Consider the following 12,246-nt stretch of genomic DNA (forward strand, 5'->3'; position numbering starts at 1 on the left):
CGCAACTATTTAGGATGAACCATCCTCATCGGAAACAAACAGCAATTGAGACCATCAAAGAATTTCCCTTTCATGGAGTTTTCACGCCTCAAAATGTAGAATAGAGGGCTTCCCTGGTGGCGCAGTGGTTGAGAATCTGCCTGCTAATGCAGGGGACACGGGTTTGAGCCCTGGTCTGGGAGGATCCCACATGCCGCGGAGCAGCTGGGCCCATGAGCCACAACTACTGAGCCTGTGCATCTGGAGCCTGTGCTCCGCAACAAGAGAGGCCGAGACAGTGAGATGCCCACGCACCACGATGAAGAGTGACCCCCGCTTGCCACAACTAGAGAAAGCCCTCGCACAGAAACAAAGACGCAACACAGCAAAAATAAATTAATTAATAAACTCCTACCCCCAACATCTTAAAAAAAAAAATGTAGAATAGAAAGGCATATGTGTGTGAGCACGTAGGAATATGGGTGTTGTTCTTCCAAGGGGAGGGCAGGGCCGTGGAGCAGGAACTGAGTTTGAATCTCGTTGGAGGGATAAGCGCAGCAAAAAAGCAGGACATAACAGTGGCTGTTTTCCTTTTGGCACAGTTCAAACGTAATGGAATTATCTAAGGGATACGCCAGGGCGCGTAATTCAGTCCTATTCCCAGACCCTCAGGGTCACAAATCCAAGAAGCGGTTTTGATGAAAAGATGGAAAGGTCATGGGGGCGGGGGAAGGCTGGGCTGAAGAGGGCCCGACCGGGAGGCCTGGCAGCTTTAGGGCTGCCTGGGAGCATGGGGCCGGAGGTCGTATGGCCAGGAGTAGCACAAGGAGACACGGCAAAAGTCAGTTCCGGTTCGTCCTCTCCTTTGAGGCGTCAACTACAGATTGGCACTTGCCATCTGCCTCTACAAGGGTTAAATCATGAACTGCTGCAGCTGCTGACTTTCAACACCCCCGGAAAGGAATTCAGGGTGGAGATCAGGAATGAGGCGCTCTGTGCTCTGGGAAAAACTGGCAGAACAGGTCTTGAGATAGATATTTTCAGAAGATTTTATGAGCCCAATTCTTACATCTCCTATCTAGAAAAGCACTAAAATCCTTCATGGTGACGTCTGCTCCGCGTGACTAGCAGAAACCTGCAAAAAATATGTGCTCGATTGCATGGACTCCCTCTCACCAAAATCACATACATACTGACCTTCCCCCCTGCCTCTCTGGAGAAGTTTCTCAGAGCTCTCTGAAATGCTGTCTCCCGGGCTAGAGTCCTCACGCTGCCCCAAATAAAACTGAACTCACAACTTTCACGTTGTGCATTTTTAAGTCAGCAGATGTCAGGAACGTTTTGTTTAAAGGGATTGGAATCCCAACACTATTATGACTCTCAGTCTCAACTTTGTATCTTTCCTTCACTTTCTGGTGACAAGGATGAAATGTTAAGTTGGGGTTCGTTCCAACCTAATTGGAACTAACCAAAGGGATTCATTCAGCATATCTGTGTTCCACAAGAAAAAGGTTTGCACAGACTGAGCATAAGAGTAATTATACTGGATCATTTCCAAACACCAGCCACCAAAGCCACTGTAAGAAATGTCCATTGATAAATTATTTTATCTGTTTCAGATTGAAGCCATACATTAATTTGCATTAATTTTATTTTAAAAAGGAAATTGCTGTTAATGTCAACATTTATTTTGATGGTCATTTTGTTCCCTTGAAACTCAAGGTCAAGTATGACATTCTTCTATTTCTAGGTATTCCTCCTTCTTGGCCTATAAACTGCCCATGGAGGATGTTCACCCTCTATCTCAGGCCTTTCACAAATTAGAAGCAGGTAAGAACGACCATTTTTAAATAAAACTTTTGAAGAATTAATCCAAAATTAGATAATATTTTTGGATTTAACTTTATTTTTTTCATTTTTTAATTAAGGTACAGTTTATTTACATTATATTAGTTTTAGGTGTACAACATAATGATTCAAAATTTTTATAGATTATACTCCATTTAAAGTTATTATAAAATGTAGGCTATATTCCCTGTTCTGTACGATATATCCTTGCAGCTTATTTATTTTATACATAGTAGTTTGTACCTCTAATCCCCTACCTTTATCATGCCTCCGCCCCCCTTCCGTCTCCCGACCGGTAACCACTAGATTGTTCTCTAGATCTGTGAGTCTATTTGTGAAATGTTTCGTTATATTCATTTGTTGTATTTTTTAGATTCCATACATAAGTGATAACATACAGTATTTGTCTTTGACTTACTTTACTAAGAATAATGCCCTCCAGGTCCATCCATGTTGTTGCAAATGGCAAAATTTCTTTTCTTTTTTTTTTCCTGTGGCCGAGTAGTATTCCATTCTGTACAGATATGTACCACATCTTCTTTATCCGTTCATCTGCAGATGGACACTTAGGTTGTTTCCATATCTTGGCTACTGTAAATAATGCTGTTATGAACACTGGGGTGCATGGATCTTTTCAAATCGCTGTTTTTGTTTTCTTCGGATATATGCCCAGGAGTGGGATTGCTGGATCATATGGTAGCTCTAGTTTTAGTTCTTTGAGGAACCTCCATACTGTTCTCCATAGTGGCTGCACCAATTTACATTCCCACCAACAGTGCAAGAGGGTTCCTTTTTCTCCACACCCTCTCCAGCATTTGTTATGTGTGGTCTTTTTGATGATACCCATTCTGACAAGTGTGAGGTGATATCTCATTGTGGTTCTGATTTGCATTTCTCTGATGATTAGTGATGTTGAGTATCTTTTCATATGCCTGTGACCATCTGTCTGTCTACTTTGGAAAAATGTCTATTCAGGTCTTCTGCCTATTTTTTAATCAAGCTGTTTGTTTGGGGTTTTTTGGTTTTATATGAGCTGTTTATATATTTTAGATTTTAACCCCTTTTCAGTCATATCAAAAAGACCCCAAATAGCCAAAGCAATCTTGAGAAAGAAAAATGGAGCTAGAGGAATCAGGTTGCCTGACTTCAGACTATACTACAAAGTATAGTATGGTAATCAAGACAGTATGGTACTGGCACAAAAACAGAAATATAGATCAATGGAACAGGATAGAAAACCCAGAGATAAACCCACGCACCTATGGTCACCTAATCTATGACAAAGGAGGCAAGGGTATACAATGGAGAAAAGACAGTCTCTTCAATAAGTGGTGCTGGGAAAACTGGGCAGCTACATGTAAAAGAATGAAATTAGAACACTCCCTAGCACCATACAAAAATAAACTCAAAATGAATTAAAGACCTAAATGTAAGGCCAGACACTATTAAACTCTTAGAGGAAAATATAGGAAGAACGCTCTTTGACATAAATCACAGCAAGATCTTTTTTGACCCACCTCCTCGAGTAATGAAAATAAAGACAAAAATAAACCAATGGGACCTAATGAAACTTGAAAGCTTTTGCACAGCAAAGAAAACTATAAATGAAATGAAAAGACAGCCCTCAGAATGGGAGAAAATATTTGCAAACGAAACAACTGACAAGGGATTAATCTCCAAAATATACAAACAGCTCATGCAGCTCAATATCCAAAAAACAAACAACGCAATCAAAAAAAAAGGATGGAAGACCTAAATAGACATTTCTCCAAATAAGACATACAGATGGCCAAGAGGCACATGAAAAGATGCTCAATATCACTAATTATTAGAGAAATGCTGATCAAAATTACAATGACGGGCTTCGCTGGTGGTGCAGTGGTTAGGAATCCGCCTGCCAATGCAGGGGACACAGGTTTGAGCCCTGGTCCGGGAAGATCCCACATGCCACAGAGCAGCTAAACCCGTGCACCACAACTACTGAGCCTGCACTCTAGAGCCCGTGAGCCACAGCTACTGAGCCCGCATGCCACAACTACTGAAGCCTGCGTGCCTAGAGCCTGTGCTCCACAACAAGAGAAGCCACCGCAATGAGAAGCCCGTACACCGCAACGAAGAGTAGCCCCCGCTCGCCGCAACTAGAGAAAGCCCACACGCAGCAATGAAGACCTAATGCAGCCAAAATAATAATAATAATAATAATAAATAATTTTTTAAGTTTAAAAAAGAAACTACAAGGAAGTATCACCTCACACCAGTCAGAATTGCCATCATCAAAAAATCTACAAACAATAAATTCTGGAGAGGGTGTGGAGAAAAGGGAACCTTCTTGCACTGTTGGTGGGAATGAAAATTGATACAGCCACTATGGAGAACAGTATGGAGGTTCCTTAAAAAACTAAAAATAGAACTACCATATGACCCAGCAATACCACTACTTGACATATGCCCTGAGAAAATCATAATTCAAAAAGACACATGCAGCCCAATGTTCATTGCAGCACTATTTGCAATAGCCAGGACACAGAAGCAACCTTAATTTCCATAAACAGATGAATGGATAAAGAAGATGTGGTACATATATACAATGGAACATTACTCAGCCATAAAAAAGGAACGAAATAGGGTCATTTGTAGAGACATGGATGGACTTAGAGACTGTCATACAGAGTGAAGTAAGTCAGAAGGAGAAAAATAAATATCGTATATTAATGCATATATGTGGAATCTAGAAAAATGGTACAGATAAACCTATTTGCAGGACAGGAATAGAGATGCAGATGTGTGGACACGGGGCCAGGGGGAGGGGGGATGAATTGGGTGATTGGGAATGACATATATACACAGCCATGTGTAAAATAGTTAGCTAGTGGGAACCTGCTGTAGAGCACAGGGAGGTCAGCTCAGTGCTCTGTGGTGACCTAGGTGGGAAGGATGGTGGCGGGGGGAGGGAGGCCCGAGAGGGAGGGGATATATGTATATGTACAGCTAATTCACTTCGTTGTACAGCAGAAACTAATACAACATTGTAAAGCAACTATACCCCAATAAAAAAACAATAAATAATTATAACATCAACAAAAAATATGTATTTATAGTGATGCTATGACTTTTCACTACTACATTCTTTCACCAAGCATTTGTTCACTCAGCTCTGTATTCCATTTATATCAATTATTGGCAGTTTTGTTTCAGATGACTTTGAAAAGATGGTTGGTAGTAAATAAATTGTAAGCATCTACTACTAGTCTTTTTTTTTCAGTGAAACATAACTTTAACCTGGAAGAATACAGCCTCTCTCAGTGCACCTTGGAAAAGGTGAGTCAGCCTGTATGGTTTGGTATCATCCCTGTAAATTTCACATGAAAGTAGCATGCATGCTTTCTGTTTATTTAGAAGACAATCCACAGCTTGCTAATTCTTTGTGCTTCTTCTCTGGCACCTGTTTAGGTGTCCTTAGAGCTTTCTAAGGAGCAGGACCTGGGAAATTTTGACGAAGAGGTTGATACAACCATGAGATGGAAACTCCTTACTCATTCAGAAGACCCTTGAAGCCTCAAGCCTAATCGCTCTTTTTTGACGTCTTATAAGCTTATGTCATATGTAATAATTAGCGTGTATAATTTAAAAATTATTAACATCAATATTAGGTATATTTTGTATATTTAGTCAATAAATGAATAACTTTTAAAAATTATTCTTCCCTTTAACTTTTGGAGTGGTAGAAGATCTATGATAAAGGCAATACAAAGTATTAGTAAAGATACCTGAAGAGCCATGTATAGGGTGTTGTGAAAATAAAGCCACACATATGGAATTTTTTGAAATATGACTTTTTTAGAAGTATGACGACTTTCTAAAATTCCCTTGCTGACAAAGGTGAGGGATGTATTCAACAGCTAGAAACTGCATGATTGTTGCAGACCAGTTTGTGATACATTGGGTGAATGAGTTTGCTTTAATACACAGGTACAACCCAGGGTCTTCCTCTGAAACCTCTTCAGAAATTGTTTTAAAAGTCACAGGATTAGGAGTTCCTTGTATTCACAAATGAACAAGCATGTGCTTTGGAAAAGTAGTTCAAATATACCTTTTGAAAACAATGAGAATCACAGCAATATTTGTTCAGATTTTCAAAAATTTGAATATGTTCTTATGATTGTGGGGGACACTGATTTCCTGTATCACCTGATCAATAGTTTTCTGTGTATTTACTGCTATTTTAAGAAGATATATGCACACATGTGTGCATATCTTTTGTATTACTCAAAGTCTGTGCCAGCTTTACATATTATTTTATTTTTTTCCTTAAACAATAGCTATTTCATTTTGAATATCATCAGAAAATTTTTTGAAGACAAAGCAGTATTCTTGCTGCTTTCTGAGGGTGATATGTTACATAACTTTTTAAAAAATTTTTATGCTCATAGAAGAAAATGTGTATAATAGAGAAAAATATAGAAATTGAATGTACTGAATAAAAGAGTCACTACCATTCCTCCATACCCCCAAATCAACTATTTCCTTTTTCCTTTAGTGCATTTTTTACATGGTTGGAATCATGATAGTACATATAATTTTCTGATTAAATACAGATGCGTATTTGCTGATATAACATTGAAATTGGTTTAATTTACTTTTAAACTTATGGTGAGGTTGCAGCTTTATATGTTTGCATTTTATTTTGTGTTAATTATTTGTATTCTTTGTTGATCTATCATTGTACTTTAATCTTTTTCTTATCCATTTTATAAACTTTTTACATGGTTAAAAATTTTATCTGTGTATTTTACGTATATCATAATTATATCTGGAACATTATGTTTCCAAATCTATGATAAATCATTTATAGTTTACTGTTTACTCAGGAGCCCTTAGTACCCTACAAAAGTAAATCCATATCACAATGAGATCTGATTTTAAATTATTTCTAAAACTCAAGCAATAAATAATCCTGTCTTGCTCAACTGTATAACATCACAACATATACAATCATTTTACATAACAGTATGATGAAATCTTTACTTACACTCTTTATAAATGATATATTTTCTTAACTGTTATAGAAATATGTTTACAAAGTACTGAATAACCAATATCAGATGTAGTACTATGAATATTTTAAAAGATTAATCTGGATGTAGTTTGCTAAAACCATCATAATACAGTTGTTTTTGAAGATATTAACTTTTGTTTTTATTGGGATTGTGCTCAAGAGCAGGTGAATGTGTTCCAAAAGAGAAGGTCATTAGAATAAAACAAAGGAAGGGATTTTTTTTAAAAAAGGATAGAGAGTTTGTACCATCTCTAATTTTATGGTGGACAGATCTTGTACTGGGTTTGTTCTCTGTTTGCCTAACATCCCCTTCCAGGGGAAGCTGACCTCCCCTTCTTTGCATCACAATTCCCTTCTTTGATGGATGGCTTCCAGTTGGGTTTGACCAACCCAACAGAAAGTAGCAGCAAGAGACAGGAAGAGAAAGATCAGAGGGTCTCTCTCCTCCTCCCGCTGCTGTAGTTTCAGATCTCAAGCAGTAGATGCATCTTTCCAGGCCTATAGTCTTTGTCCGCCTCTGGTTACACCCACTTGCTTCTGCCCCCCGCCCCCCCGCCGCCCCGTACTATTGACCCCAGGACGCCTCTTTCACCTAGTCCACACTCGGCCGCCAGCAATTCATCAAAATCACTATTTAAGTGTTTGCTCCTACCACCTTATGGTTCCAGTGGCTTCTGCTCCACGTAAGCTGATCTTGGCTGTGATTCTCTGTATTCACTTGTGGAAAAAAATAAGAAATATATACCTTGATCTCTGCCCCTGGTTTCTGCTAATATTTGGTCTTTGACTCTGAGCTTCTAAACCCTCATAATTTCCTGAGCAATAGGAGTGTGTGACACAGAGCTCCTAAGTTCCTTGGAATTTCCTGGGTGATAAGTGCATCTTTTATTCTAATGTGGCAATTCTTGGTGGGCTCCTGGATGGGGCTAGTCACCAGAAAGACTAAGCTATGATGAAAAACTTGGTACTTTCAGCCTCATCTCCCATTCTCTGGAGAGGGGAGTGGGGTTGTACATTGAGTTCATAATTGATCATGCCTACCTGATGAGGCCTCCATAAAAATCCCAAAAGTACTGGGTCCAGAGAACTTCTGGGTTGGTGAGCACGCCCACATGCCAGGAGGGTGGTACACCCCAGCTCCTGCGCTCAGGACCCTTCCAGACCCTATGAATCCCTTCATTTGGCTATTTATTTGAATCCTTTATCACATTCTTTTTATATAATAAACCTGTAAACATAAGTAAGTTTCCCTGAGCTCTGTGAGCTGTGCTGGCAAATTGTTGAACCCAAGGTGGGGAGTCACAGGAAGCCCAGTTTATAGCCAGTTTGTCAGCAGCACAGGTGACCAGCTGAGGACTTGTCATTAGCATCTGTAGTAGGAGTAGTTTTGTGGGACTGAGGCTTAACCTGTGGGATCTGACAATAACCAGAGAGCTAGTGCTAGAACTACACTGAATTGAATTGAATTCTCCAACATCCAGGTGGTGGTGGAGAGTTGCTCACTATGCCTCAAAACCCACACATTTGGTGGCCAGACGTGAAGTGTGCGGGCAAAAGAAAACAGGGTATTTTTCCAAGACATTTGGTGTCAGTGAAGTGGAATTTGCTAGAACGGCTCTGGCTCATGGAAATATGTGGGTTGGGAAAAGAAAGAATGCAAGGGTGGGGGATGGGGAACCTTTGGTCCCTGATAGCTACCCCCATCACCCGCGGTATAAACATCAGCTACCAAAGGTAACACCAGTGGAATTAGAGATGAGAGTAGACACAATGGTTCATTGGACATGCAAGGATATGCAGAACAATAAGCATGCTAAACATACAATCCCTATGTTATTATTATCTATAGTAGCTAAAGTGAGAGAACGTGCCGAGCTGGACCTTGATGCTGGACCAAGCTCAGCTTTGGGTCAGTCTTAGCTTTGACTGCTAACCTCAAAGCTGCCTGCAAAGGGAAGAATCATGCCAGGAAAGTACCTCTGTGGCCTCCAGTCTCCAAAAAAGGAACTCAGTGTGGTGGAGGGGAAAAAAACAAGAAACTACCGAGGCAGGGGGTATAGTGTGAAGTTGTCTCACTTTGTGGATTGGTATCATCAGCTTCCTGAAGAACCTTGACTCAAATGGATTGTGAGAGTGACTAATTTGGGGGCTGTGTCTTTGGTTTTGAGAGCTGCAGAGGGGAAGGGCGTGGTGCGGTCTTACAGGACCTGCAGCTCACAATTGAACACTCACAGATGGCTATATGTGATCCAGACACACAGAGGGTTATTCTTGAGGGAATGGCCAGCCTGGTGGATGGGATAAAAGCCACCATAAAATGCATTTATCCTGAAAAGGGTGACTGCCCAACTGCCCCAGGAAATGCCTGGTGGAATCTCAGATGAGACAGTTGATATGCTTCAAATGCTAGTGAGATTGGGTTTATGAAGACTGAGACATTCACCCACTGAATATGCCTTTTACCAGGTCACGGTAAATGCAGTGGTTAAGGGGGTGTCTTTTACATGGGCCCCCCATGTGACATTGCTCTTGAAAAATCCAACAGTTTGAGAAGCTTTATCTGATTTGCTGTCTCTTCCCCATAGGGATCTATCTTACTGATACCAAGGTCACTAAAGAGAAAATGAGGAGAGACAGAAAGAAGAGTCAAGGAACTTGACCTAGGAGGGGGCAAGTTTTCAAGAATGAGAAATGAGATGAATGTGGTGGACGTGGGTGGTGTCAATGCAGCACTACAGAAGGTTGGGTGGACCAGTGGGACCCCAACATCAGAAGGCCCCAAAGAAGTTCACTCCATTTACCCCAGTTTGGAAGAATTAAAAAAAAAAAAAAACAGAAGGCAAACATTATGATGAGATACCCCACCCAGAATGGCCTGGGATATTGGCTAAGCAGATTAATTAGCATAAAGACTGAAAGAGAGGCCAGAATCTTCTGGTCCTACCTGGTGGAGATCCAAGGCCACATGCACATGTGTGGGTTACCGGCCAGAAAGGGGGAGAGACTTTTCTGGGACTCCTTAACCCAAGAGCCCAGTGTACTGTGATTGGAAACCTGTTGAAGTCTTAATGGCAGCTAAATTTAGATAGGGAGGATAAGAAGATGCAAAGATTGATGGGATTAAGGTGAAAATGTAGGAAAAAATTAAATTTTTGAGCAAAGTTCATGTGAAGTGATCAAGTCTCCGTTACCTGAATATATCAATATTATTGGGATGGATATTATGTCTGACTGGAGATTGCTTTATCTAACTAATATTGTAGACAGAAAGCACGCAAGTCCACCCTCAGGCCTGTCTTAACTGGATGCACTGAATGGGAACCAGTAGAACTGCCTGAACCCACACAGGTAGGTAATTTAAAACAATATAGAGTAGTTGGTGGCCAAAAAGCGATTACCACTTTAACTAATGACATGCTAGAAGCTAGAGTTCTGGGACCAATGAATTCTCTGTCCCGTGACAAAGGCTGGTAGCTCATGGAGACTAACAGCAGAGGTTATTCTAAATAAAGTTGCATGGCGATAGCCTCAGCAGTTCTGGACATGATTTCAACCACACACACACACAAAAATACAACAAGCTAGAGGAGACTTGTACTTAGTAATTGTTTTTGCAAACACTTTCTTCTCCATTTCAGTCTGGCAAGAGAGCCAGTTGTAGTTCAGGTTCACAGCAGAAGGATCCCAAGTTGTTTACTGTGCTCTTGTGGGTTATCTAAACTCACCAGCTTCCTGTCATAATTTAGTCACAAGGGATTTGGACTTGATGGGGGTCTCCAGTGTAATAAGACACCATATTGATGATGTTATGATAATATTGGAAATTGAAGACACCATATTAATGATGTCATGAGTTCAATGTAATGGTGACTCATATAGCCAACCAAGGCTGGATTAATAAATCCAGCAAAAGTCCAAGAACCTGCCCTGACAGTAAAATCCTTAAGAGTAACTTGGGCAGGAGCCACCAGGATATTCCACGAGCAACTAAAAATAAACTGCTGCTGTTCCCCACCCCTAGGACCAAACAAGAAGCATGGCATTTGGTTTATTGGATTTGGGGAATGCATATTCCACGTCTGGGAATATTGCTAGTCCTGTGCATAAGACCACCCTAAAGAAAGCCATATTTTAGTGTAGACCCAAACAAAAGCAGGCCATGTCTGAATTTTAAAAAGCAGTTCATCTCTTAACACCTTTGGGCCCCTATGAGTCCAGATTTCAGGGCTGTGGTTTGCCCTGAGACCTCACTCTTGATGGGTCCAAAACACATCACTGATTTTCAGTTTGCTCAACTTTTTCTTGTCATTAGGATGGGAATGATGACTTCCAAGCTCTCCACATGTCAGAGGTGAAGGAACTGAACCTTAAATTTTATTGATTTCTAATGAAATAACATCTAAATTTAAATACCCACTTGGGGCTAGTGGCTGCCATATTGGACAATGTACTTTTAATCAGTATTTCTGTCCTTATCCTGAACTGTAAGATCTCCAGGGAATTTAACCCTGATCATAGCTCTCTCTTCTCCCATGTAATTGCTGGTTGATATTTTAGTCCCATATCATGTTTAACACCCTCCCCCACCAACTCCGTACCCAAATTAGTCATTGTCATCATTACTTTGCACAGTCAATATTTATTTAGTTTACCAATGTGTTTATTAGTTTCCAACATCCAACTACTTCCTTTTGGGTTCAATTTCTTTCTTCTTGAAGGAGATCCAATATAAGAGATATTATCCATTATCAGAGAGATCTATAAAAGAGAAATCTCAGATTTTGTTTGACAAATGTGACTATCTTATCCTTACACACAAATCATATTTTAGCTGGTTTATCAATCAGGCTTTGCCAAACCACCTCAAAACTTGCTTGCTTAAATTTGCACTCTTTTTTTAGCTTTGTTTTCTTGTCTCATTTCTGGTGTCTGGCAGAAATAAGACAAGAAATAATTTTATTCATCCATTTTAAAATGGGACAGAGGAAAACACATCAGCAGTGGTTTCACCATTGATAGAAATCTTGCTATTGTCTTTTAAAATTACACTGTGTGATATTTTAGTGCAAATGATCAATTCAAAGGTAACTGGCCCAACATTTTCTTCAGCTTTTTAAAGTTTTACACTAAGTAAGCCAGAAAACTTGCAAAAAAGACTCCTGGGGTTGGTTTTAGAAGAGTAATGATTGTATATTGTAAACAATACTTTTAGATGACTGAATACATTTTTGCTTCAAGTTCTCATTGAATATACAAAAAGGTAATGGGCAGTAATAATTTCTATGGAGAAAAAAAAGCTCATACAAAATTTAAGATAAATGGATTCAATCAAATATCTGAAAAACAAAGATAGGAAAGATTAA

The 12,246-nt window shown here is 39.8% G+C and overlaps 1 protein-coding gene across 1 annotated transcript in view; it reads left to right on the forward strand.

Annotated features, from left to right (window-relative positions):
* Window positions 1–5,379, forward strand: part of ABCA6 (ATP binding cassette subfamily A member 6) — a gene marked incomplete at both ends in the record, with an annotated part of 57,839 nt that extends 52,460 nt beyond the window's left edge. Inside the window, 3 exons of the mRNA XM_079726400.1 lie at window positions 1,730–1,809; window positions 5,090–5,145; window positions 5,278–5,379. Of these exons, the coding sequence (XP_079582526.1) occupies window positions 1,730–1,809; window positions 5,090–5,145; window positions 5,278–5,379 (238 nt within the window). The remainder of the gene's footprint in view (window positions 1–1,729; window positions 1,810–5,089; window positions 5,146–5,277) is intronic.
* Window positions 5,380–12,246: the final 6,867 nt, after the last annotated feature.

The sequence above is a fragment of the Hyperoodon ampullatus genome (genome assembly GCF_949752795.1).
Source record: "Hyperoodon ampullatus genome assembly, chromosome: 19".
NCBI lineage: Eukaryota > Metazoa > Chordata > Mammalia > Artiodactyla > Ziphiidae > Hyperoodon > Hyperoodon ampullatus.